Source organism: Sprattus sprattus, assembly GCF_963457725.1.
Source record: "Sprattus sprattus genome assembly, chromosome: 8".
NCBI lineage: Eukaryota > Metazoa > Chordata > Actinopteri > Clupeiformes > Clupeidae > Sprattus > Sprattus sprattus.
The window spans coordinates 12,239,382-12,267,061 of NC_137927.1; the positions used below are offsets into that span (position 1 = coordinate 12,239,382).

The 27,680-nt window shown below is 42.1% G+C and overlaps 2 protein-coding genes and 1 long non-coding RNA gene across 6 annotated transcripts; 1 reads left to right on the top strand and 2 right to left on the bottom strand.

Annotated features, from left to right (window-relative positions):
* Nucleotides 1-2,006: 2,006 nt before the first annotated feature.
* LOC308369299 lies at nucleotides 2,007-6,134 on the bottom strand. Of its 3 annotated transcripts, XR_013968748.1 has the most exons (14): nucleotides 6,121-6,134; nucleotides 5,508-5,545; nucleotides 5,252-5,296; nucleotides 5,028-5,069; nucleotides 4,746-4,797; nucleotides 4,511-4,547; nucleotides 4,172-4,208; nucleotides 3,945-3,995; nucleotides 3,657-3,696; nucleotides 3,374-3,405; nucleotides 3,045-3,125; nucleotides 2,658-2,721; nucleotides 2,421-2,487; nucleotides 2,007-2,256 (listed from the first exon to the last, which is right to left on the bottom strand). It is a non-coding gene; the product is annotated as an uncharacterized lncRNA (long non-coding RNA). The 3 variants fall into 3 exon arrangements; XR_013968749.1 differs by having other exon boundaries at nucleotides 5,252-5,545; XR_013968750.1 differs by lacking the exon at nucleotides 6,121-6,134 and having other exon boundaries at nucleotides 5,252-6,103.
* A 2,892-nt stretch (nucleotides 6,135-9,026) lies between these two features.
* aktip (akt interacting protein) lies at nucleotides 9,027-16,722 on the bottom strand. Of its 2 annotated transcripts, none has more exons than XM_080843254.1 (10): nucleotides 16,664-16,722; nucleotides 15,248-15,346; nucleotides 13,946-14,154; nucleotides 13,724-13,788; nucleotides 13,523-13,623; nucleotides 12,447-12,535; nucleotides 11,771-11,869; nucleotides 10,803-10,910; nucleotides 10,535-10,595; nucleotides 9,027-10,288 (listed from the first exon to the last, which is right to left on the bottom strand). In XM_080843254.1, the coding sequence occupies exons 2-10, from the start codon at nucleotides 15,287-15,289 to the stop codon at nucleotides 10,181-10,183; spliced, it is 882 nt and encodes a 293-aa protein (XP_080699380.1). In that variant the 5' UTR covers nucleotides 15,290-15,346; nucleotides 16,664-16,722; the 3' UTR covers nucleotides 9,027-10,180. The 2 variants fall into 2 exon arrangements, with proteins under 2 accessions (XP_080699380.1, XP_080699379.1); XM_080843253.1 differs by lacking the exon at nucleotides 16,664-16,722 and adding an exon at nucleotides 16,024-16,231.
* A 187-nt stretch (nucleotides 16,723-16,909) lies between these two features.
* Nucleotides 16,910-18,493, top strand: rpl23a (ribosomal protein L23a). Its single transcript, XM_080843133.1, has 2 exons — nucleotides 16,910-17,143; nucleotides 18,068-18,493. Exons 1-2 carry the CDS (start codon nucleotides 16,938-16,940, stop codon nucleotides 18,327-18,329), a joined length of 468 nt encoding a protein of 155 aa, XP_080699259.1. The 5' UTR covers nucleotides 16,910-16,937; the 3' UTR covers nucleotides 18,330-18,493.
* The last annotated feature ends 9,187 nt before the right edge of the window (nucleotides 18,494-27,680 follow it).

Here is a 27,680-nt window from a genome sequence, read left to right on the forward strand (position 1 = left end):
CTAAAAAGGTGCAGCGCAATCCTGGGTGAAAGGGGGAAAGAGAGAGGGGGCGGCGGGCAGTTCAGCTCTGGGTCTCCCAATAAACATTATAATTACCCTATACTTTTTGTTTTTCTGAATTGTGTGAAATGGCTTATAAAAATAGGTAATACAGAACGATTATGTGGTCACCAAGGGCAAGGTTAATTGGTGGAAGGAGACCACTAACTGCATCAATTTATCCAACTGGTGAAGGTAATAGTGAGCAGAGTATAGATAGATAGTCAGATAGATATTTTATTCATCCCGAGGGAAATGTAATACATCTTTAACAGAGTAGTCTATTACATTATCGATAAAGCTATTGAAGGATGCTCGAGTGGACAAGGTAAAAATGTGTTTTATTTTCTCAAGTGTAGCTTAACCAATCCTATTACTGTAAGGCAACCAGCTAATGTTGAGCACCACACAGCACCAACTGAGTTGTTTGCTAGCTAGCGTTAGCTAGCTGATTTGACCATAGGGTATGAACATGTTCATTCATCTGACACTAGGCTAATCCCGCTAGCCACAACTAACATAATGTAACAGCATACAGAGTACTAGTATAATCTTAATAATTAGCAGGTCGATAGCTAGCTGGTTAGACCACAGATTTCCTTTTGACACCACTAGACTAGCAAGCGTTAGCGAAATCCCATTAGCCACTATTAGCTAACTCAACTAACTATAATGCATGTTGAGTGCTTGCACAACATAACTTGCAAAGAGCTGGTGTTAGCTAACATTAATGCACATGATGTGTTGATTATCTAAAGTGTGTTATTTAAATGCTCTATTGAAAGAGTTGTGCAATTGAAAAGCATACAGAGTACTAGTATAATCTTAATAATTAACAGGTCGATAGCTAGCTGGTTAGACCATAGATTTCCTTTTGACACCACTAGACTAGCAAGCGTTGCACTTGCACAACATAACTTGCAGATGGCTGGTTAGCTAACATTAATGTAAATTATGTGTGCAATAATTCTCTTAAGTGTGTTATTCAAATGTTCTATTGAAGGATTTGTGCAAATTGATACATTTCATTTTTTCTTTCACTTATATTGTTATAATTGGAAAAAGTAAGATTTTTTTTTCGGGGGGGGGGGTTTGGGGGGGGGGGGGGGGGGGGGGCGCTCGGAGGGGATATCGCCCGGGGCGTAATTCCATGCAGAACCGCCACTGCTGGTGTGTCGAAAAACGACTGCCCCCGACGGGAACGCACATCAGTTCAGAGGAAGTGAGCGTAGGTCTACTCATAGATATAATATACAGGTCAGCTGGCAGGCACAGCACCCAATTTTTTTTTTTTACTGTGCAACACAAACAAATCTAAGCCCATAAAAATCAAGGTAAATCATTGCGCATTGGGTCTGTAGCCAATGCATCGGATAATATTGGTTGAACGGTTAATGGCGTGACAACCCAAGCTATAGGTCTTTCACCAATAGTCAGTGAAATGACCATAATGAACAGTATTGCCAATCAAACTTAAAGTAGAAATAAGGAATTCTGCTCTAAAAATAATCAGCTAACTACCTAAAAGGCATGCAAACACCTTGCAACCATGGCAACAGCCCAGTTGACACTGATACAAGCTTACCAAACTTACTGATGTCTTTAGTCAGTATCGCTGACAGTCATGCTGTGAAAGTTTCCTACATTTTTGCACGGTGTTCAAGCCTGGAACACAGAACTACATAGGGCATATCCTGGACGGCTAGAGACTGGTTCTGTATTGGAGATTGAGTCTCAATACCACAAGTCAGTTTACATTAGCAGTAAATGTAACTAACTCCAAGTGCCAGTTCAGACTGTGAAAGGTCCATTACACAGAAGACCTCTGTAATCCAGCCATCCATGCTATTCTTGACATTTCCAGAACCATATAAATGAGCAAATCTCAAAACTGTTTTCACCCTACTGGCTTATAGTTAAGTTAACTCAATATCCATCGCACATTAAGACTTCAGACACAACTCAAAGACAATGTGAAAGCCACACATTTATTCAAATATACACTGTAGTACAAGGGAAAGCCATGCTGGAACATGGTGATGGCATACAAATAAAAAAAATAACTCTTGAAGTAGACAGGGAGGGGGAGTAGAGCTTTAGGGTAGCTGGGACCCAAATCACTGAGGATGCAGGCAACCTCCTTGAAATCAGGTCCTGAAACGTGGCATGGACCTCCCACTCTTCAGCACACATTCAGATCGGTTTTCTGTATGGACCCTAAAGAAGCAAGCCACCATTAGTTGGTTTCTTCAAAGGGCATTTTCAGTCAATAGTGAAGGTTTTAAGATCAGAGAAACCAATCAGTCAGTATACATCAGACTGGGGCGGTAAGAACCTCATCATATCACTGTTCAGATATAGCTGCATGTATTTTTACTAACCTTTTTTCCAGCCATGTCTTGCCAGGACTGCTGCCAAGGATTTCAAACCTGTATGCACACAAGGACCCTAGAGCGAAGGCAAGCCACCATTAGTTGGTTTCTTAAAAGGGCATTTTCAGTCAATTGTAGTGAAGGTTTTAAGATCAGAGAAACCAATCAGTCAGTTTACATCAGACTGGGGCGGTAAGAACCTCATCACATCACTGTTCAGATATAGCTGCATGTATTTTTACTAACCTTTTTCCAGCCAGGACTGCTGCCAAGGATTTCAAACCTGTATGCACACAAGGTCTGTATGGACCTTAGAAAGAAAGCAAGCCACCATTAGTTGGTTTCTTCAAAGGGTATTTTAAGTCAATTGTAGTGAAGATTAAGATCAGAGAAACCAATCAGTCAGTTTACATCAGACTGGGGCGGTAAGAACCTCATCACATCACTGTTCAGATATAGCTGCATATACTTTTACAAACGTGTATGTACACAAGGCAGAAAATGTAAGTCATATTCCATATAGATTGTAAAGGAGTTCCTCAAATCAGTGAAACCAATCAGTCAGCTACTCAGACTGGGGTGGTAAATCAAGTAGAATAGTCAGGAATATAAGGGGATTAAATATAAACTCACCATTTTAGGATTGCTCAGGACATTTAATTGGCACCTCGAATCCAGTCAGGGATTGAAAGGACTCAGGAGTATATTTGGGGTCTGCAAAATAGTAATACAGAGTTATTAAAAGGGGGAATACAAATCGAACATCATTGCCAGAACCAAGCCAGCTGGTCATATCAGACAGTTGGTAACCCCAACAAGTCATCTCCTTGCTTACCCAGGCAACTCCAGTGGGTTCACCTTTTCAGGTTCTGGAGTTGACACTGGGTGTAAGACGTGTGCGAGCTTCATCATAATGACCTTAACTGGAATTTGGTATGCTCGTTAACAAATACAGTACTCACCATGATGCCTGTGAAGATCCAAGCAGCCAATTCTACAAACAAGGAAAAGCTCCATTATTCTGAGAGTCAAAACCATTAACATGGCAAACTACTGTTATGGTAATTCTGCAAGCATCAGTTTCAAAGTCTCTCAACAGGGTTTCAGACGAACGAGATTCCAAAGGATAAATCATCATAACTTGCAGTACAGCATTACCATAAAGTTTAGATACTGCTTTAAATGCTTTTAAACCACTTAAGTGTGTTGCCCTCCACACACCTGTCTTGTACGTTGATTTCTTACCTCCTTCAGAGCAGAGCTTCCACCCAGGCAGTGTCTGCCTCTGTAAGCAAAGACAAAGACACTCAAACATGTGCCCAGGCACAGGAAACCATCAATTCAATAACATTTGCAAGAATCAGTCAATTAAGTTTTCATCAGTGTTTCAGCCGAACGAGAAACACATCATGTTACTTGCAAAGTTTGGTTTATCTTCCCATCAAAGGTTCATAACAAATACACAGCTGAAGCTGAACGACTAGCTCCAAGGCATACTGTGCATTTTTGCACAGTACAAGACAGAAAACTTACCTGCATGGACTCATGATGTGGTTCCCACTTCACTTGATGACAGAAGACATGCTGCAGGAAATCAAAACAAGGTAGTGAGCGCGTGAATACAAACACACTTGTAGAAATATTCCATTGGAGTAGTTTCTCAGGAGTTCATTTACTTTTCACATTGGTTCAAAGTGAGCTAAGTATACTCATCATAGAAACTGAAATGTCACAGAAATCTTGTGAATGTAACAACTCACCTCAGTTCAGACAAGGTCCTCATGTTGTCCCTTCAACCTAGGAGATGAGGAAGGAAGGAAGGAAGGGAGTTAGGACAAAATCAAAGTGCTTTCAAGCAGTAAAATGTCTGTTTGGCTGATCAGAGCATTGGTGACAGGTATGCCATGTGACAAGATTTTATCCTGAAGTGTAATATAGTGTAGTAAATTATAGTAGGCACAAATTAACCTATGGAAATATTCCATTTAGAGTAGTTTCTCAGGAGTTCGTTTACTTTTCACATTGGTTCAAAGTGAGCTAAGTATACTCATCATAGAAACTGAAACTAACAGAAATCTTGTGAACCTTACAAAACTCACCTCAGTTCAGACAAGGTCCTCATGTTGGCCCTTCAACCTAGGAGATGAGGAAGGAAGGAAGTTAGGACAATACCAAAGTGCTTTCAAGCAGAAAAATTTCTGTTCAGCTGATCAGTGCTTTGGTGACAAGACTGCCATCTGACAAGAAGTCGTCCAGAAGTATATAATGGGTAAAAACCCAATTCATCCTTTCAGATACCAGCAACACAGGGTAGATTTAAAGGCTGTCACTTACCACCACACATCCAGGAGATTGACACACCGCCACACCACATCAGAGTACAATCCTAAACAAGGGGAAACAGGGGGACTTAGTCAAAACCAGAACTTCAGGCAAATTTTGAGCATCACATCTGATCAGATATTGGTGACTAGACTGCCATTGTACACGGTAGTGCAGAGGAGTATGGGACAAACCCATTTAAACTTGTTTGCTAAAACATGCAACATATCCACACTACTTCACTCTCCACTTCAGACAGCAGATGCAAAGACAAAGACATACAAATCAGCTTACCAAGAAGTGCATCCTCATCTAGGCCTCTGCAATGCGCACAACCTGGAAAAAGAAACCACATGCCATGTGAACCTGGGTACACTTGATATGGACTCATTTAACCATAATGCTGAGTGTCAGAAAATTAATGTAGCATCACTGAAATCAGACATATGCTTGTCAAATTTAAAATCATCACTTTACACTCCAACAGAACAGTAGGCCCAGCAAAGACATGTACTCACCAGTACACAATACAGGACTTTGGAACAGGCTAAACTGCTGGTTCTCTGAAAAAAATATATAAAAAGTAATGTTATACATCTACAATTACTAAATCAAGCAAACAAATAGCAATGGTAGATACTCAGATCCATGAAAGTTCTTCAAAAGAAATTCAGCAAGAGAGAGTTCAGGAAATGATCATCATTGAGACCCTTTGGCAACCAACGGAAAACAGGAACCATAGAATAGTCACACACCAAGATAAGTGTCCTTTACCTTAAGTAGTGATGGAATTTCTTTTAGTTAAGGGACACCTGGAAAAATAAAAGCATTCATACGTTAGTCTTGTTTTAAGGTCCAGCTGCGCGCATACCAAGAGACGTTACATGGACCACGTGCGATACCTCGGTAAAACACTTCAGGCTCCTGAATAATCTCTCATCAGAAAATAAAAAGATACAATCACAACCATTCAGAACAGGTCTGTGTAGAGTTTCATCATTGAGAGTAATTCGCACTCGAGCCACATCGAGGAATTTCATTTACAAAAAATGCAAACAAACAATTAATAGTATCCCAGTTTAATTACTGTAGGGATCACGTACTGCATTCGTTCATTATGGGTTAAAGATTTTTTTAGTAGCAGTTCGGATGGTTTAGGATTCCAAACATGGCCCTATCCGAAACACAGCGCGCTAACGATAAGCTAGTACCAGCTAGTTTACACTCGAAGTCAAGGACCATGCTAACAGTAAAATATGCAAAGGTAACAGCACTCTTAAGCGAGACAAGAGTCAATTAAAGTAAAAGCTGACTACATGTAGTATGCAATCACCGTGTGGCTCACAAGATACAAGAAAGCTTTACAGGCAGAGAACATTCAACTTACCCTGGAAGTATCCCGATTCAAATAGACCGAGCTTCAGATGAACTGCCTCTTATATAGTCAACATTTGTAGGGTCAACGAATATGTTTATTACCGCCACCGCCTGGAAGGGAGTATGAAGTTTACCTGACCAGTTATTTTATATGATTAAAAGGTATGCTCCAATGCTTCGCTTCAAAAAATACCACAAATAAAATCTTGTGGATTTTTCATCAACAAAAAACAATAACTCCAATATCATATATGTAAACATGCACTGCTTTTGTTATAGCCTTTCTTTCCCTCATTCCCATGCATCCCACTTTTGATTTTAGCTTTTGTTCACAAATGTGATTGCAACAGGTCCATCCTTTGTAGTGTGATTGTACTCAGCTAGTTCCTATGTTTTCCGTTTTCCGTTTTCAATACCTTATTTTCCAATTGGAAATGAAAGAGATCCCCCGATTCATGCTTGCAGTTGCCGTCCTGACGTGAAGTTATTTCCACTGATTCGTATTACATTTAAGTGTTGTTTCCGCTGGTCGTGCACCTCCTAATTGCTGTACCCAGTGTCTACACTGCATGCAGTTAATTCGTCTATTCTGCAACATTTGGAAAATATTAGATCTTTGTGTGGTTTAACGTTAACCTCTTGCCTTATAAAGATCTGTGGGCAAAACGTTTGCATTTAGTCTGTTAAACATCGTGGGTAAAAAAAAACAACAACAACAACAATGTTCCTTAATGCAGCTAAGAGCGGGTGATAGCCTACATTTTACTGTTATGTATATTTTAAAGTGTTCTAATCCGACACATTACTTCCAAGTGGTGTATCAGATGGTATCTTTATTGGCAGCGTCCTATCATTAAGGAAAATACTGCACCAAGTGCAAGCATGGAGGGTTTTGCCTTAACATCACCGTTGGCACACTCAATGACTAATCTGTCACTGAGAGGCTATTGTATTGAGACTTTGCCCTGGGTACGCTGAGGGTTTATATGGCCTGAAACCTGATATAGAAGTGGCATAGTTTATGCTAATGACATCAAGTACTTGACCTAAACATTGGTGAGCTCCTTTTGACTTTTTTTTTGGTGGGAGCGACCACAACTGATGGGGAGAAAACGTGTGGCTAGGTCTGATAGAGGAGTTAACTACTTTTTTTTTGGAGGGGGAGTAGGCAACTCGAAGGCTGGCCCACACCCATTGCCTGAGGATGAGCAAGCTAGGCCTGCTTCTTTTTGCACTTCAGAGTCGTTGTCACCAGCAGTGGAGGGGCATCGGAAAGCTGCCTAACCCATGGGTTTTGAAGCCGTGGCCCTAAAGCAGCTGCAGCTTGTTGTCACTGTTCCTTCTTGGGGATTCACCCGACTGGCAGCCTTGTGGAAGGCCTCTGAGTGGAGGGGGCCAGGGGCGGGCGAGGCCCTGGGTGTTGCTTGCGAGGTAGCATTGCTCTCAGGCCTCCCCCTGTTTAACTTTAGTCTCAAAAGCCACCTGTGTGTCAGTCACAGCTTGCACAAAGAGCTGGGCTGAAGAGTTGGGGAGATAGGCTGCTGCACGAAAATGCACTCATGTCCTCATCATTCATGTCTGACAGGTTGGCCCACAGGTGCCTTTGTGCAACGACAGCCAGGCCCATTGTCTCGCCTGTGGACTGGCTGGAGCAGCTGATGGTGCGTATGATGTAGTCAAACACAGTTTGGATTTCAGTGTCTCCTTAACAGGCTCCCCCCATCCAACATGGCTGACATGTCCTCCTTCAACTTCACAAGGTATGCCAGTAACATGGACACCATGTTTTGGGCTCTTGCTGTCTGGGCCGTGGACCAATAGGTTTGATGCAGTTTAGCGCAACTGCTTGCTGGGTAAGTGGGGGCATTTCAAATCCAGTGTTGATAGACAGCGCCAGATTGCTGGCTAGGGACTGCTAGACGCAGGGGCAGACATGCCAGGCAAATTCATTGGCCATTTCCATGTCCTGAAACAAATGGAGGCCTAAAATAGGGACCCAAGCTGGTAGAATCGGTCCCAGGTTTTTGTGACATACTCAATGCTGTCAGGGAATGGTGGAATTTCAGTGCATCTCCTGCATAGTTCTCGTCACTCCCGCAAATCTATGAGATATTTTGTCCCACTCCCATATCTTTCTACTGTTGTCCCACTCCTGCCTGCAAAATTCTGCTGATGGACGTTTAAATGTTTTATGTAAAACATGGGTTACTTCTTGCTGCTCTCATGCAAACACGAACAACATTCTGTAGTTTAATTGTATACATTTTATATTTACATTTTTCGGGAATGATGTCTTTCTCCTGCTCCCGGATCAGTTTCTGCTCGCACCAGCACTCAACATTCCAACTTCGTCACGCACCTTTTGCATTCAGAGCCATGGTACGGACCAATCAAACTCCAGGGATGCTGTAGCTCTACATGTACAGCAGGTGTCCTAAAGGATGAGAACAAAGTTGGACCATCCTCTTCCCGCCTCACGTCTACCTCCAAGGCCTATACACAGGCGTTTATTATGCCATTCATTTACACGTCAATATCTTTAACACAAAACGCAAATATTACGGGTGAAAAGGCGCACAATTTTCTGGAACAGGTCTGAGCCATTTTGCTGAGCTGGTACAATCCGAATAAAGGCATCAACCAATCATGTTGAACAAAACAAACATCATGTCATAACAAAAATCATTCCAAAGCTTGTCTTGTGGTAGTGAGCCTATAGACTCCGGTCATCACCGCCACAGATTGCCTGTTGGTGAACATCTGCCGCTCTTGTCTTGTGTGTGTGGTGTGTCCTGCACTGTCAGACACCTGTCAGCGCGTTTCAGCAACTTAGATGCAGGCATCTAGTTGCCCATGAAAGTGACTTCATATATAAGATGTTGTGACATGCAATCACTCAAATGAAATTCAACAAGATGGCTTAAAAATGTTTATTTGCCTTCAGAGAATAGCATTTTTAAAAACTCAAACCCTTCTTCACAGCACAGCCTTTCAAAAACAGTCTGCAGAGTCATATAGGAAAGCAAAAAAACGGAACCAGTGAGCTGGAAGAAATCAAAAAGCTCAATATGTAGTGTGGAGAAAACAATCAAACAAACAAACAAAAATACTTTCTAAAGACAGGGTTTTCAATCTTACAGCTGTATATAAATACAGATAGGATCACTACCTCTACATGAGGTGAGCCACTTCCACACAAGCGCTGCTATACTTACACATCAAAAACCCTTTAACCATTTAATTAAGCTCAAAAGACTTAAAAAAAAAAAAAAAAAGAATTACAATATTGAACAATAAATGATCATATATAACTTAGTTTCTTAAAATGGTTTGCTTGATCGGCGTCATATATTAAAACCTATTTAATACACAGTATAGTAAATTACACAGTATGGATGAATCAAAATGGAAACTAAAACTTGAGAAGTCTCATGTCCCATTTCAAAGGAACTCTATAGGGAACACTAACTAAATTTGGAGGGGGTGGATAACTTAAAAGCTTTAAGCTCACCAAGTTCAAACTGCCATATCAAGACCATTGTGTCAAACCTGAGCCTATCAGAACATTCTTAATGTGTTTATGATGAACTAGGTTCATCTTTTTTTTACGTTCATTTGTGGTTGAGTATCTTACATTATGTCACTTACACAGAAGGTGAGGTGGTCTGTTGCTTTTAAAAACCAAGTAACGAACAAACAGAAAAGAAACATGTGCAACCCAAAATATGTGCAAGTAACAAAAATGATCTACTCTAAGGGACAAGCTCAATGCGGTTTGATTGCTTTCCAGCCTTGGTGTTGCTAAGACATCCAGTTTTGTCAGTTTATCTACATATGCAAATGCGGGAGCTCATTTTAGTTCTAATGCAGTTTCAGCAGATGTCTAAAGTACATTTCTTTCTTCTGTGTGTGTGTTCTTTTTAAAGCTGAGCGAGGGTGTGTTTCGCAAATGAAAATGAAGTCCAAACAATTGCTTCAAATAAGGACAAGGTTGCCAGCAGCCAGAGCTGATCCAACAGTCCCTCGTGCTCCGCCTTTCCCTCTAGTGGGCAGATGAGGCAACAGCAGGCTTAAGTCTGAAGAGCGTTGTCCTCTTTGCTGAAGGGCTGTGTGGATCCTGGCTTCACCCATGACAGGCCAGACACCTGGAGGCCCTTGTGGTGATCCTCAGGTCGTCTCTGTGGCGACACAAAACACGCCATCAGTGACCGTCTCCACAGAACCCCCCCACCACCACGGACATCTCCCGAGTAATCAGTGATGCTTGCACTCCCAAACATGCAGGCACAATTGTGCGTTTCCATTTGGTCAAGAGGAGTAAGTTTACAAGCATACACTCAAATGCTTTAGGTATTAGAGGGTGCGCCGGAAATGTATGAAAATGTTTTACTTTTTCAGCAGCGTGGTGCATCGTGAGCACTCACTTTATGTGTGAACATCCTGTCCTTCGCCTCCTCGTGGACTGTTGGGTTCCATGGAGAGAAACTGAAACAGAAAACACAGAATGGTCAGTGGAGAAGAAAAAAAAAAAAAAAAAAAAACCCACACACACACACACACACATCTTTTAATTCAAGTCCCCAAGACTCAACTATAATAAATACACATGCAAATGCTTGTATTTACATGTAAACAATTTAACAAAATTTGATATTTAACAAAAAACAAAATCATGTGGACAGATGTTCTCACCTTATTGCGTAAGGATCGTCGATTTTGGGCTGGTCAAAGAGGTGGCTGTTGCATAGCTTCACGCTGTCCACCACCTTGCTTTTGAAGAGCTGCACATCCTTATCATACCTGAGCGTACACACAGAAACAATGAGTCACTGACCAGTGGAATCCACAGCCTCAGTCACCCAATGAATAAGGCCTTTGACAGTTACAGTGTGAGGAGGCTACAGCATGTGCGTAACAACATCACGCTCTCCAATCTGCCAGCGTGAACAGTTTAAAAAAAATCAATCCTGAGTACTGGCTCACTGTAGCTTCCCTCTGGCATTTGTTGGAAAGGGTTTCTAGGGTCAGGTTGGATTTATGCAGAGATGATTTGGGCTTGATATGAAATTGGTTCCAGGTTAGCTTTACTGTGTATAAGACCATGAAGACTCTTTTCATAAACATTGACTGTGAAAATGGTCTGTGCTTTAAAATAATATGCTTAGAAAAGAAAATCCATCTTTGAAAGTGAATGCGTAATTGTTCTAGATCAAAAGCACTGCTTCAGTACAGATTACAGAGACACTTTTTTCTGAATCATCTGAAAAGGATCATCTGAGGGGACTGATCTGTTCCCATGGCTTGCTCTGTTCTAGGTTTCAGAACTATAAACGGAACACCTCTACAAACGTAGTTGGTTTACGCAACACATTCTTTTCTAACCACATCACTTCAGATTATATATATTTTATTTTAAAATAATTTAATTTAATTTAAAAAAACCTGCATGTTGACCATTTATAATGGGGATTGGAGGGAATAGAGGAGGGAAAATGTAAAAATGTTGAAAAATATCTTACTAAAGGCTCAGTAGACAGTCAATATAGCTTAGTGGACTGGACTAGAACAGTCAGGCCAAATATACAAGTCTGTCCAAGAAACATTCCTGTCGTACCACTGCACACCAACAATTCAGGGCAGAGGGAGGAAGAGGGACTCACAGAACAGCAGCTTCAGGGTTGAGTGGCTCCATGGTGTTGATCTTGTAGAAGACTGTGCGCGCATACATCAGCACCTGCCAAATGTGGTTGTGATTGCGCCTGTGGGAGAAAAAAACAAAAAACAGGATGGTTTTAAGCACAGAAGAAACCGAGGCAGCCAAGAGAAACAGTAAAATCAACCAGCATTCTGATCAAATGACTCCAGGCTCCAGACTCAACCCAGCAAAAGTTCAAGTGAGAAGGCAATGAGAGCTTGGAGTTTTCAAACTTCTAGATCTGAAGGACTACACACAGTGTGACACAATATGAAGCACTGAACAACGAAAGAGGTAAAACCTGCTGTACAGAGTTCCCTCATTTGAACTGTAACTCACTGCCAGTGGTGCCAGCTAAAGGCGCCAGTCACCGGAGACGATGAGCACAGCACTCTCAAGTTAGCGCCCTGCCCTTTGTACTGGCACTACAGCAGCAAAGTCAAGGCAGCATTTATTGGCATTCCACATGCAGTCATGATTCACATGCAAGAAACCAATTCAAATCATGCAGGGTTCAATTAACAGTATTTTTTTTCTGGAACATGTATGCAATTCAGTGTTCTCAATGAGCCACTCAGTAGGCCTTACACTTAATAATGATCATGGAGGAAAAAAAAGAAGCATAAAGCAGGGATGCCCACCTCCATTTTGTGAAAGCTCTTCGGACATCAAGCTCCCCTGATACGGGATCGACTAGTGGATGGAAGACTGGAATATCAAACACCACTCTCTATAGAAAACAAAGGGAAATTCATTGAGTTAAACTTGTTACATGGATCTTTCTGGACAACAAATACCAAGACATATGATTCATTCTAGCATTATAAACTTGCTGCTCAAATGCAATGGTTTCAGAGTGCAAATACGGTGGTTTCATTTCTTGATCTTTACAGAAACCAAAGCAAGTTATGTATTGTAACAGGCAGATAGTCTGGATCACTCTGCTTGTGAAAAAATATATCAGTCAGTCATAAGGCAACCAAAATAACTAACAAAGCCACTGTCAAAGCCTCCGCTCACTAACACAGACATCACAAATGACAATGACATTTACTGTGCCTGATCACAGGACCAAGGCATCACGCCTGTGTTCATGCAGCACTCACTGATTCATTGCAGAGCCTCCTCATAAACTGAGAAACCAACTGCACCGTCAACACTGGATAACAAGTCAAACTGCTCTGTGAAATGCCAAGCCCCACGCCTGAGTGATTGAGCAATGAGCTGCCTCTCTGGTCATGTTTTTTTATTATGGGGAATCTGCCCAGGGTGGAACAGTGAAATTTCCCACAGCGCTGTTCCTCAGCACGGGGTCATGTAATGATTTCAGCGAAAGACAATCACACAGAGAGGACTGAAAAAAGTATATATCTATCTGGTATCAACAGCATGTACTCTCCACAACCATCTTGTATTCAATTGCTCAATGATAACATAACATTTCACTTGAGGTTGGCCCATCAGGAAACAGGATGCAGGTCCACAAAGACCTGTTGGATTTATCTAGTGTCGTCACGCCTGGTTTTACAACACATTCTTTTCTACTTATTATCTATATTATGAGGGAGTAGTAAACGGTCATGTGTGGCTACACTACCCAGAATAAAAGGAAAAAAAATCCTCCAGGCAAAAGAAATATAATGGAGGGGAGGGGGGGTGCTGAATTAAAAGCATTAAAAACATTTCATCAGTAGTGTGCAGTAATTAAGCTACTTACAGGGCAGTCTCCATCAGGGTAGTTGTCAGGGATGTAGACAGTGAATTTAAAAACCCCATCTTGGTACAATCCATGTCGGATGAATATGACACCAAACCACACTGGAAAAGAATAGGAGGACTCGGTCACCTTAAACCCATAAACCAATCAGTCCTTTTTTGGGAACATGTAAAGCAGGAGAGCACAGAATTTGGTCCTTACTCAAGGCTGATCTGTAGGAAGGCTGGACATAAATGCCGGGGAGTTTCTGCTTGATCACAAGTGTGCTACAAGAAAAAGGTAAGCAGGAAACAATTAACAGTAATTCAGCACCACACCAAAACGCAGAAGCCCACACATCCTTTGTGTGAGCCTGACTGATTTCTGACCTACATGCTGAAAAGTCAAAATGGTGAGAAAGGTCATTCAAGGGCGACTACTCACAACTCGGCCAGCAGTGAGTACTCCAGGTAAAAAGGCCCATAGGAGGCGTGTGTGCCATTGGCAGACTGTGCGGAGGTGGCTGGGGAGGGGGGCTTTGTGACGGGGGCTGTGTTCTTGGGGATGGAGGGGAGCTGCTTCTTTCCGAATGAAGGCCGGGCCGGGCTGGCTCTGTGCTCTGCCTGCCCACTCTGTTCCTCGCTGTCGGACCTCTGCCACAACGGAAGACAACAAAACACAGTTAGGCCTCCAACTTATACTTTGCGTTTGTCTAAAGCTTTAGGCCAATTCAATTGTAGTACCAGAGAAGGCTGTACTAAATTATGCCAAGACACGTTCTACCAGTTGAATTACTGGATCGACAAACCTAACACTCAAGTTCAAACATTAGGCCAGTCTAGCACCAACGCTTCAGTTTCAACACGAGCAACCCCCCTCCCCCAACTCATGTGTGCGATCACTGAGGTAAGGCTGACGACTAGCCAGGCAGTAAGCCATGAGGCTGTCAGCGACTGGAGTAAGCATAGGAACCAGAGGCATGTGATACCCCTTCTCTCTGACTGCAGGGCCTCAGCAGACATCTGCTTCCCTTCTCCACGGGAGAAACAAGTGCTGGCAGCAAATGTGAGGGCATAGCTGGGGCCTACCTGTAAATAGGCTTCTGAAAATGCTGGACAAAATTAGACTGATCACATCTTTTTGATCACAAGGCACACAAGGAGCAATAAACCTGCAAGTGGATGGAATTTTAAAATAAGTCTCACCAAACCCCCTGACTAGTCTGGAGAAAACATAAGAAACACCCTCCACCGTTGTCTCTAAAATGTGTTTTGCATTTGGTCGAAACAACTACACAACAGCTCCATGTGCCTTTTCTATATTCCATTAAACCCCTGTATAATGTTCCATTTTAATGTCAAACTCTCAATCAGAACACTCTACCATGAAGATTTTAAATGAATGGTCCTTTGACTTCTGCTCAATCTCCTGCAAGACTGATCTTAACCCCCAGATCTGGGTTTTGCATGTGACCTACCTTTGAAGACACATGGGCAAATAACATCAGGTCAACTTTAGACGCTTACTGAACAAACTTTCTTTAGCCCTTTGATTGATTGGGAAGGTAACCTCACAAGGCCATATTACTGTCTACCAAGTTTTAATGACAAAATGATCAAAGCTAACAAACATCCACCACCATACCATTCCCACAGGTTCTAATTGAATTCGAATCATAAACTGGAATAACAAATTATACATTCCGTACATGTCTCGGTAACCTCCACCTGTCGCGTCTTCCCTTACCTTACGACCAGTATTTGTCGACATACTCCAGAAAGGGTTCATTACTCATGGGGGAAGCTATGGGAGTCCTTGTCCTCGCCTAGCCTGAGGGGATGCTGGCTGCATTAAAATAAAAGGGGAAAGTGAAGATACAGTTCAGCATAGAAACATAACATCCCATGGGGAAATTATGTACATTTGTTAGTATTGCGGCAGTCCCTGTTCCAAATCAAGTGCATATACAGGGCTGCAAAGACCTTAGTGGCAGTACAGCTGTTGGCAAGGTGTTTTTCTGTAATTTCTTAGGCCCCAGACCAAAGATGGATCCACTTCAAATCTCAAATATGAACCACGCATCATTATTATTATTATTATTATTAACAGTGGCACCGTCATACACTGCATGGAGAAGACATGTTAGCGGTTTAAAGCTATTATTTCATTGCAAACTAAATTGCACATTAAATCAAGTTCTACTTGATAAGCAGTCAGGTCGAACCAAGTTTTAAAAAGCCTCACCGTTCGTAAGTTTCGCTTGTAAAGGTAAGGTAGCTCACTAACTAGCATTTATATTGCATTTTGACAGAACACCGCAGAAGAGGCTCGGAGGCAATATCCTGAGATTCTGGATTCAATCCACTAGATAGTAGCATCAACCAATTTCGTTAAGGCATACGAGTCACCCTTTCACTTGTCTGTTACTAAAAGAACATAATAAGAAGTTGTCATTTGGTGTGCAAGCCAGCTAGCTAGCTCGAACAGCTGACGTTAACGTTTAATGTTTGTAGCTGACCTACCATATAGAATCAAGATATCGCTGTGTTCAAAGCCAACCCGCTTTTGCTAATCCAATGGACAATTGGCAAACCTGTCGGGAGTGTCAAACGAGCATTACATTTGAACTGACTGACGCCTTGTTTCAGTTTTTGCTCGTAATTAAATCAACGAACACTTCGCATTTAGCCATCAATGCTAACTTTGCGCTACTGTGAAGCTAATCTCTTAGAAAAATACCAGCTACGCCTCACATAACCATGCTTGTGGGGCAGTGCAACATGACCAAGACGATTTGTGATTGGTTCTTGCATTTAGATTCTCTGGTATGATTTGCTCACGCCCTCGGAGTACTTTAACAAGCTAAACAAACAAACTAGTTAATTGCATACTTCTATATATTTGAGGTCAAATGTATAATATGATTTCATAAACCACCAAACATTCGTTGCCAGTCCGTACACAAACAATACCCGAGACAGGAACGACCTATGGTGCATTAAGACGCAGACGGGAGTGGCATCTCAAAGTTTTGTGAGAAGGAGAGGACTAGTTCAAATATATGGACAATATGGGCTCATATAACATGTGAAGTCGACGCACGCAACATACTTTTCAATAATATTACAGCTGAACATATGCGCATAAAGAAAACAAACTCACCGACTGCTTAGAGTTCGGAATAGTCAGGCATTTTTAAAGCAACATTCTTTCCACTAAGATCCAACCCTAAATGAATTGACCCTGGACTGCCATTGGTTTATACCTCATGTCAATTTTTCTATTAATGCAGAACCTTGTCAATCATTATAAACCAACATTACGATATCTGATTGGTCACTGTTAATAAGGAGGCGGATTTTCATGAATTCTCTTATATGATTGGCTGTTCACTCGAATGAAGTGAATCGTTTTTCCCACACGTGTCCTTTCCGTCATGGCACCGAAGGCGAAGAAAGAAGCTGTGCCCGTGAAGACCGAGGCTAAGTCCAAGGCCTTGAAGGCCAAGAAGGCTGTGCTCAAAGGAGTACACAGCCAACAGAAGAAGAAAATGCGGACTACTCCAACCTTCCGTCGTCCAAAGACCCTGCGTCTGAAGAGGACACCCAAATACCCCAGGAAGAGCGCGCCTCGTCGCAACAAGTAAGCCCATGATAATGTCTACTTGCTTGCTAATGTTAGCCAACATGAATTCGTGAATAGTGTTCCACCCAATTTCCTTTTAGTGGTGCATATGATGTTGTTTGCGATCAAAGCATGAAATGCCATGATTTCAATTTTTAAACTACTGATGCACCTATTTTGCACCCGTTACCTACACGTAGTAGTAAATAATATTTCAAAGTAAAGCTAACTAGGTGATGCTAGCCATGCTTGATGGCTACATTTTGATGTTGCCTGAGACGGCCTACATGTAATCTAACGTCAGGCTTTTCCGCTAGCGAGCTAACGTTACGTGTCTGGTTATGGAAATTTCATAGAGGCACAAATTTCAGATATCTGGCCAAATAATATTTTCGTATAGACTACAGTGGCTACATTCATGTTTATTAGATAGACCATTAATATCTCGTTCTTTAACACAAATGTGAGGCATGCGGTGAAGGGCCGAAACGTGTTTCCTGCTCAAAGTTAGCCGCTACGTTAGCTCAAAACGCCTTAAACGAAACATCAGCGAATTTAACAACTGAGTTAACAGCTGTATTTTGCGTTGATATGGTGACATTTTGACCAGATGAATCCATTGGAAGGTGCGAGGTCTATTTTGTTATAAGTCGGAACTTAATGCAGCAGAGGTTCAGACTTAAACATTTTGAAGCTCGCCAAGACACCACGAGGCTGGTTGTAGTGGCATGGTTTATGATTTTAGAATGTCTCTTGTGTATATAATTCATGTTGCTATAAATTAGGGTGAATGTATATTTACAAAGTACTGTTTCTCGGGGAACAGGTGGATCAAATCAAGAATTTTTCGTACAGCCCGCTATTTCAATGGCACCCTAGCAAGTATTATGGGTCCATTTTTGCTCATGGGTGATTGAGTCTCTTTTTTCCCCCTCCCCACAGGTTGGATCACTATGCCATCATCAAATTCCCACTCACCACAGAGTCTGCCATGAAGAAGATTGAGGACAACAACACCCTGGTCTTCATTGTGGATGTTAAGGCCAACAAGCATCAGATCAAGCATGCGGTCAAGAAGCTGTACGATATTGATGTGGCCAAAGTCAACACACTCATCAGGCCTGATGGAGAAAAGAAGGCATACGTTCGTCTTGCACCTGATTATGATGCGCTGGACGTTGCAAACAAAATTGGCATTATCTAAGCTGTCGGTGTCTGCCTAAATAAAATATAAAAATTAACAAATCAGGCTTCTTGTAGTTTTTCAATTACTTAGCGCGAAATCTTTGTTCGGTACATGTTTTTATAAGAAAAATAATACAATGCAGGTGAAATTGATTCACCAAATAAAACTAAGTTGGAACTGCATTTAACTTGTTTGTTAGTCTTTATTTGACACACTGATTCAAGCCCTCCCTGAAAAAACGTGACTAATGCTGAATAGGTTCATCTATGTGGACCAATTTCTGATTAAAAAAAAAAAAAAAACGACCCTGTGGGGCACATCGAAATGTATGAGGAGTGGTCATGTGTGGAAACCGGAGTGCCAATAATATAGCCATTTTTAACTTGCCATATCTGCCATAAACTTGTGACTGGAGCAATGGCTGCTCTCATGTGTAAGCAGGCATCTGTAGTACCTAATAATCTTAGCAACCGATAAAGACTACTGTACCTCGATGAATATATTGAATAGTTGTGAATGTCCAGTGTGAGTCTTTGGGGCTAGCCATGCACCACTTAATAAGTACGTGCTGAAAGTTCTTTGTCCCAACTGGTTCCTGTAACTGCATATTAGTGAACAATTCTCAAGTAAATTTCTGGTGTATCTGTATGTGAGGTGATTTTGTAGGGGGGGGTCACAAACATTTATATTGGCCCACATATTTTGTTTTGCACAATGCTTCAGTAGGTTTTGCTGAACGATAATTGATTGATCTTTTGACAGTTTTGCTTAATTGTTATTTTAAGAAAAAAATCTAATTTAATGCTCCACTGATTAACCTAATTGGGGGAAGTGACATTGTCCAAGTTTGAAAGAAGAAACTAATTATTGACTTCATTATTGCTTCATTATCTGATTCTATTTTGTTTCCTTTACACTTCATTGATAAAGTTAATTAGCGTCCAGTTTCTTAATGGATCAGTCAACAATGCAAGGTCATGGACTTCCCATGGCATATACAAATCAAAAACTCCATTAGCACAAATGGGTTTATATCTGTTTGAGTTCAACTGGCATTTGCAAGTGATCTGACACAGAAACTCACCCGATGTTTATGTCCTCCACCCCATCAGGCCCAGACCGAGAGCACATTAGGAGAGGTGAGCTCTGTGACCACATTAAGTACTAAAAGAACAATTCAGAGGCCTGGTGAATCCAATCCGACTGTGACCCATTATGAGAAAAGAAACCAGGACAATTGACTTTTATTCCTGCCTCTTATGGAATCTAATATTCAGCTGATTTGTTTGTGTTGAACTCACAAGGCCTTATCATTTCATGTTTCGAACTATAAAAACATATAATAATAGCAAAAGATTATTAATGGGTATACTCTCAACATAGCAGGTCAGGTATGTTCAAAATTCAAAATTTGTATTTCCCCATTAGGAGTTAAATGTGATGAAATACTCTTTAAAGCAGCTTTTGGGACAATGTCTTTACTTTTGTCTCTTATGGAATCTAGTTTTAGTCTTTTGCCTAAAATAAGTATAATTGCCATCTTAAAATCTTTCAAGCCTCTCTGCTTCTGTTCAACTGATTCTAGAAGGCCCTACTTGAACTTTCATTTTGATATGCATCTCAGGACACCCCAGTTGGATCGAACATTGCATGAAATATGTTTAGTGCTTATATTCTCTGTCACTCCATTTCTTCAGAGGCTTTATGGCCCACTCATCCAGATCTGCAATTTGGTTTAAATGACAGTTAAAAATTGCAATTGACAGCCCCAGGTGACGTCTGCCCTGACAGCGAATAGATATAAAAAGCTGTGAGAACGGATGACTCTGTGTCCAGATAATAACTAATAACAATGTTAGTTTGAATAAGAAAAGCTGCAGCCGGATTCAAATGCAATATTCATTTTCCCAATATGAGCAACCAGGGAACAGACACACAGACAGACAGAGAGAGAGAGAGAGAGAGAGAAAGCATCAACCCAAGTCCCGCACAGAGCAATAGTCTTGTCTTATCCCTCAGGCTACGGCCTGGCTAACACCTCAATGCAGCAATTATTTGCTGTAATGACTGCAGTTCAAATAAGCCCGGAGATTTTATTAAACCAAATGAGAGAATCATCTGTGTATTATCACCTTGTGATTGACAGTGACAAGTGTTGCGCCAACAAGGATGTGAGCGTGATGAAGAAGCTCCCGGCAAAGCTCTCAATAATCTTCCCCATGATAAAGTTGCTCCGCAAAAGCCCAGCAAGAGGAGGGTGGAGGAGAGACCGTGTGCATATTAATTCCCATTGTCTGGGCCCTGCCAAGGCTAGAGGGGAAGCACTTGGGCCGGTAATCTGGACGGGTAAGGCGGAACCTTACATACACTGGGTGGCATTCCGTAGCACTAATGAAAAAGAAAATCCATCATACTGATGGCGTGCATAGATTTCACTATATAGGAATAATGAAATAGACATATTCATATTAAAAAGTAAAGGTCATTTCCTGAAATGGCTAAGCTTCCCTAAGCTCCAACCTTTACTTGTGCAGTTGTCTGCGGATGCCGATAAAGGGAGAGCAGGGATAGTGGCGTAAAAGAGCTGTAACCCTGTGGGGCTGCTAGTGGAGACTGCACATTACATAGGGGCTCAGTCTATCTCTCTGTTGCTCACGCACACTCAAACACACTCACTCACACACACACACACACACACACACACACACACACAGAGTCTATACTGTACATGTCAGTAAAATCCCTCTGTACATATGGGAAATTAAGTAATCGGCCTGTTTGTAGTATTTAAAGACTGATTCATGTATTGCCCCTAATTAATGGGCAATTGATATGTGCAATGAGATTTCCTATGTGTAATCTGAGGGGTTGCTTTCAAGTGCTCCAGTTGCAGGCCCTTGATTAGAACAATCAGCAGAGCCACCATGATGGTATGGCACATTATCTCTCTCACTCTCTCTCTCTCTCTCTCTCTCTCTCTCTCTCTCTCTCTCTCTGCTCTACGAATGATCTGCAAGCAACAGTCACAGAGATTAGATTCTCCTCTCCTTGCTACATAAAAATACTCTTGTCTACACTTTAAACCAATATGAAAGACAAGCCCTGTCTTATAACCTGTGCTCTCCCGCCAGTGTCGGGGAGCTGCTTCAACTCTAGAGGGGTGGCCCGGAGAGAGACGGTGTGTTGACAGGGAGTGTGGGGGCAGCACGGCACCTCGGAAGGACACTGAGAGCATTATTGCCTGCTGGGAGTGATCTGTGAGGTACGCATATGCATCACAGGCTGGCATTTATTAGTGCTGTGCACTAAGTACAGGCCATGTTATTGGATTTGAATATCAGCTCCCAGCCACATTTCCCTGGCCCTGGAAATATATTAAGATGAAGCAATCTCATTTAATAACACCCAAACTAATAAAAGAAGAGCGGATTGGAAATTAAATTTATGAATATTGCTCAGCAGCAGCAGAAGTGACTCCCAAAAACTAGACATGGTCTGTCATCCGCATGCAGATGTGCATCCTGTTATAGAGGCGCATCACAAACCTATACCCACGCCAGACTTTGCATCAGCTTCCTGAACTTAAAGCTCACTGAAATCCCTCAGGGATGTTATAAAGTCGGTACAATATGGTGCAAGCTTTAGATGTGGTGAAATTGCAGAGCCAAGTTGATTTGATTTTTGTCTTGTTTTGGGTATTTTTGACTGGAGGTAAAATCAGGTGAGCAATGCTCATTGTGCTGTGCTCAATGGTTGTGAAAACGAGATGACGATCGAAAAAGATCCTCAAGTATCCTATAATATTATTATTATCATTGTTATTATCATTGTAACCAGCAGTAATCATGTACAGCCAATTAGCCACTTCTGAAACTTTCCTGACACTCTTCGCACAGAGATAGCCCACTAACCATCTAAAACATCGGACGACGAACTGATTAAGGGGCTTTTTGTTTGTATGCGCACACATGCATTTCCTCAACGGTGGATGCTTGTAGACTGTGGAAAGGTAGGCATGGCTGCCTGATTGCTGAGTCCCGGTGGAGCCATGACTGTCGTTCAGTATTCTGACGGCTCCACTGCCAAGCATCGATCTACACGTATATCATTACTGTGCACTTCCCAAACCTTCATCAACAGATGCAGCCTCGCAATTGATTAGCAGGCAAGTCGATGAGCAAGTCTCTTTGGAAACATATTTATTTATGTGTGTATGTAGATAACTTAGAAGTCCATTAGTGAGATTACCTCTGAGATTTGGCTTAACAACAGATGTTCAAGGACAACTCTTTCAATAATATTACTTTGCATGGAGTGCTGCCGCCTTTGGTAAGCGCTATGGCTGGAGAGGCTAGAGAGCGTTCTAGTCAAAGGGACAATTTCAGTCGAACTAGTCGAATAGCCTATTGTAGATGTTGTGACACTCCAACACACCACGTTATCACGTAATGAAAAGGGACACGTACTAATGGAAAAGCTATGCTATTTTGTGCAAGTCAGTGGAGGGCGCTCTAATACTATACAATTCAAATATCGATGGGCGGTGTTGATGTATCACCCCATTTCCCGTCCAGTGTATCTTTCACACAAAAATACTGCCCACCATCCTATGTGTTGGTGTAATTTGGAATTAATTAATTTATTGCACGCCACGGAAACAAAATGGTTTGTGGCGTCTCCAAAATACAGTTCTTTATTTTGATGTGACTGCCTTGTTTATTTAACACGGCATCCACACATATTAATAGCCGTCATAGAGAGGATATGACAGCTGTATTGATTACTGACTCAGCTTATTTATATAAAGCTAGTAATAGACCCTCTTGTATAGCCTATTTTTTATACTTTGGTGGAACTTGTAAAAATATATCGTACACCATTGTCCTAGACCCGTAAAGTGGTGATAAATATTTCCCTCTTTGTCTTTTATCCTACTCAAGATAAGTTTAAAGTGTAGATAGATCATCAAATCATGGACGCAATCCCTAAAGTGTTCTCGGCATGCTTTCAATTTTCTCTTTCCCTTAAATACGTTTAGGCTAGTCGGCATGTAAAAAGTGAATGTGGTGCCAGCACAACCAGTTTTATTAACACTGCTGCACGTTCATTATCTGTGTGCTATTTCATTAAAAATAACCCAGGACACAAAATAGAATAAAAAGTTGAGAGAAACAATTTGCATTGGATTTGAATGAATTGCTTACACTCTCCATAAGCTCCTCGACGATTTTCATCCTTTTTTGCTCCTGATTGTTTTCCACATGGATGCCCACATTCATTAAAGTAAAATTATAAACATAAAGAGTATCTTAGTATTAATATTTCTTCTTTTTGTTGAGGCTCAATCAACCATAATGTACTAATTTTTTTCTTTGCGAACCTCATTTCACATTATCTCACTTACCAAGAAATTGGTGTCCCAAAAGGGATTTATTTCATTTATCGGGATTATTGAATTAAATTAAACCAGACACTTACCGCAGGCGGAACATGACTACGGCATCTACTTATAGTTACTCTTAAGTGTGATTTAGGCAAACATATTAGGCTGCAAATGCCTTTCATTCGCAGACGTTCGGCTGCTTAATTCATTCATTAGGAAAGAGGGTTCAAGAGCCCAAGGTGCACGCAAAGGTCATGCAAAGAGGGAATTTACGGTAATTACTTTACAACTATGTGTACACGCAGTCATCGGGAATTATAACTCAGTGTAACATTTAACCGCGAATAAAGGTATAGCAGCCGTTAAAAGTATACACCATAATTCCTTAACCATAGCTATGGCCACAAACGATAGCTCAATAGATCAACTTTAAAGATCAGTCGAGCAGAACGTACACATTTCCTCTGTTGTTCTATACCCTCCTGTAGGCTAATTTGTAATTTCTGAGATACTCGATGGACCTTTTGAACTAAAAGTGTTCTTTTAGTTTCACCTATTGAGTTTAGTGTGTGCCATATTATATGAACATTTCAATTCTAATACTAACATTTTGCATGAAGACCTCTCCTCCACTCTCTCTTTTCCTTCCTGCACCAGCAGGTGGCAGGCTTTCTCCACTGTTGGAGGATGGAGGCTTTCTGTTTTGGCCCGAGCTCCTGAACCTCACTCCTGAGATGCTGGTTTCCCAAGCCTCCCTGCTCAAGCCTGTAAAACGCATTCCCATTAAAGCGATTTTAAAAGCCAGCACCAGCTCTATAACGATCATCTCCCTGAAGCCAGTGCCACACAGGCCGACATGTGGTGGCTGCCACAAACAAAGGCATGGCACTCTCCTCCCCAATCGCCACGGTTACGGGCTGTGTCTGCCAGGGGCAATTACACCCGCAGCCCAGTGTGAGGTCTACGAGGCCCCAATCACTGCTAACAAGATCAAGGCTAACACTCTTTGCTCCCTCAAACACCTCTCTCTCTCTCTCTCTCTCTCTCTCTCTCTCTCTCTCTCTCTCTCTCTCTCTCTCTCCCTCATTCTCTCTCCCTCACTCTCTGTATGTGTGTGTTTGGGCATTCAGTAGAATAATAGCACTTTCTGAGTGACTGTGAAAATTATACTGCCTGGTTCAAGTCACCCTTGAACACCAAAGGACACACAAGGAAAATAAAATGTAAAAAAAAAAAAACAGTGGTGAACTCTAATGAAAGGACCTAAATGGTTTCTTGATATTGTCATGACATCTTTTCCCAGCATGAAAAGAACAATCCTAAATACAGCAACTATCAGCTGCCACCCTGCAACCAGCAAGGCAGAAATAAGGAACGGAAACAGATACTTCGCTAATAAAGAAAAGAGTGTTCATTACTAATTAATATGTCCCTGCTTTGTTTCCCCAAGAGCTTTTAGTCATAGAGAGAGACCAGTCCAGCTGGAGGGACTGACAAAAGGACTGAGGACGTTACTTCTGTGGCAGAGCAGCATCTGACTGACTGGACCCTGGGCATGACTGTGGATGGTTGTATGTGTTAATGTGAACCACTCCAGGATGTTTAAAAAAACACAGCAGGTCTGTTTTTTAGAGAGCTTTATATTAAGTGTTGTTCCTTGGGAATATGCAGGCCCAGGCATTTCAGAGACAAACCAGCAGCTATCACGGAGGACAAGAGAAATGCACTCTGGGAAAGGTATGTTGGTGTCAGCATACATGAAACATCAAACTTGCCCTTAGTTGGCAGCTACACTTAAACCACAGACAGAGGTTCTTGACTCCCATCCTCAGAGTCCTCCCTGTCTCTCGTTTCTGAGGCTCAAGGTAGCTGCCTATGTCTGTTCTTTCATTGACACCAGAGGTAGAGTGACAGTCCAGATGGTGACAGCTGCAACGGCATAACGTACGAGTGCCCCACAGTTAACCGAACACCTTCAGACAAAGGCTTTCTATGTTGTCATGTTTGCTTTGCCCAGAAAAATGCTTCACTTCTCAGCTTTCCTGGCTTTGGGGACAGAGAGTATAGGAGACAGAGATTTCTTTTTTTGCTTGTTTCCAAAACACCAAGGCTAATCAGAGCCCTCAGTTTAACCCCGGTCCCCAACTCGCCAGCCAGTGTCTGGGACATCAGGTGTTGAGGGAAACCGTATGCCAGTCAGGTGATATTCCCTCTGAATATGCATGAGATCCTCTCTTACCACCACCCCACTCTCACCAACACTGATCCCCCATTCACCACCCCTCCACCCCCGTTCGACCTGTGGAGGTTCACTTGTCTCTAATCCCGGACTGAGGGACCCATGCTTCACGTGCGCACAGCAAACGCCGCTCTGGCAGCTTGCTAAATTATTTGTGCTTTTTTACTGGGGTCATTGGATAGAGAAGCTCCATTCTGAATAATTAATCAGGAGATACAATCTGAGCTGCCCGCTCTTATTTCCTTCAGCTTTTTTTTTCGTTCTATTTTTTTTTCGTTCCTGAGAGCAGGATTGTCTGCCACCTCCACCACCTCGGTTCCATCCTTGCTCAGATACCCGCTTCCAAATTCATTTAGATGGAAATAATCACAGCAAAGGAAAGACTGGGGGGGAAGAGAGGGGTAACGAAAGGATCTGCGCAGCGCCGGTCTCAGCCGTGGCTCAGAGGACCTGTAAAATAAAAATGACTCATCTTGAGCCATGTATTTCCTTGGCTTGTTGGGACGAAAAAACAAAACAAAACAAAACACGCTACCACTGGGCTTTGTACAGACACATAATTGCTTTTCATTATTCAGCGCACAAAAGGAAGCGGGAGAGTGTGGAATGAAAAGAGGTACAGTTGTTCTTGTTAGGCCGCAAATGAAACCTTGTTGCGTATTGATGTCGCCTTGTCTCGGTTGCCCCGCACACGCACAGGCGGGGAGCCTCGCACCTGATGGTCTGTCTCCATGTGAATATTAATGGCAGATCTTCATTTTGTAACACAAAAGCACCAAAGGGGCTGAGGGGGGAAAGAGAAAACCCGAACACTGCCAAATTATGAGGGTCTATGCTTCTCAGACAGCAGTGCACGGATTCATGCCAGATCTTGGCCGCTTGTGGCTCGGTCGCCACCCGCGCAAGCGTCACCTCAGAGGACAGGGGAGCGGTGACTCAGACTCTTGTTTTGGAGCGTCTTCGATTTCAGCGCACCCTCGCAGCCATTCAATCCGACAATGTCTCTGTCAAGAGATGTCAGACTTAGTTGGATTCAAAGTGCAAATCTCTGGACCAGTCTAACGATCTCAAACAATAGTCAGCTTGTGTTTTAAGAAAAGCTTTATTGTTCTGCACATCTGTTTAATAGTAAATAATTGGGCTGACTTCAACTTATTTGTTATAGAACTCTCAATGTTAATTTGTGTCACAGTGTTTTCAAGAGGTGGAGGGGTTGTTAAGTTGTCACGGGAAGATTTGGATGGGGCTTTCACACTTCTGTGACCGTATGTTGCTGCCTGTTCCTGTCCAAACCAAATGAAAATCTGTCACACAATGTCCCTGGATGCTCCAGTACATGGATCACAGTGTGCCTACAGAATGTGCTCCTTCACACACTCCCATAAAGACCTTTCCAGTAAGAGTTGAGAGGGAGCTTTAACATGGCCACTAAACTACCACGTCTAGATTCCACCCTGCATCTGACTGCCATTACTGATCACGCACTGTGCATATTTTTTGGTCTTGACAACACCCATGAATTCCATCATAAATCCATTGCCAGACTCAAAGCAAAAGTGCTGTTGAGGTTGAAAGGGGGGGTAAGGGGAGGTTGAAGGGTAACGGGAGGGGGGTATGCCGAGTCAAACTGAGGTTGGCACCAGCACAGCAATCAAAATGTGCAGGCTTTAACATGTTTTCTGAGAGAAAGGGCAAAGGCTTCGCACTAGTGGCACTGCACCAAGGAAAGCAAAAGCCCATGCAGTCT

What these genes read in the sequence shown, in the direction of transcription:
- aktip (XM_080843254.1), bottom strand. Translation starts at nt 15,289, where the DNA reads ATGAACCCTTTCTGGAGTATGTCGACAAATACTGGTCGTAAG. An exon ending in ACCCTGATGGAGACTGCCCT is followed by an intron (nt 12,536 to 13,522) that starts GTAAGTAGCTTA and finishes TGTTTTCTATAG; the next exon opens with AGAGTGGTGTTTGATATTCC. An exon ending in GACGATCCTTACGCAATAAG is followed by an intron (nt 10,596 to 10,802) that starts GTGAGAACATCT and finishes TTTCTGTTTCAG; the next exon opens with TTTCTCTCCATGGAACCCAA.
- rpl23a (XM_080843133.1), top strand. Translation starts at nt 16,938, where the DNA reads ATGGCACCGAAGGCGAAGAAAGAAGCTGTGCCCGTGAAGACCGAGGCT. An exon ending in AGCGCGCCTCGTCGCAACAA is followed by an intron (nt 17,144 to 18,067) that starts GTAAGCCCATGA and finishes CCCTCCCCACAG; the next exon opens with GTTGGATCACTATGCCATCA.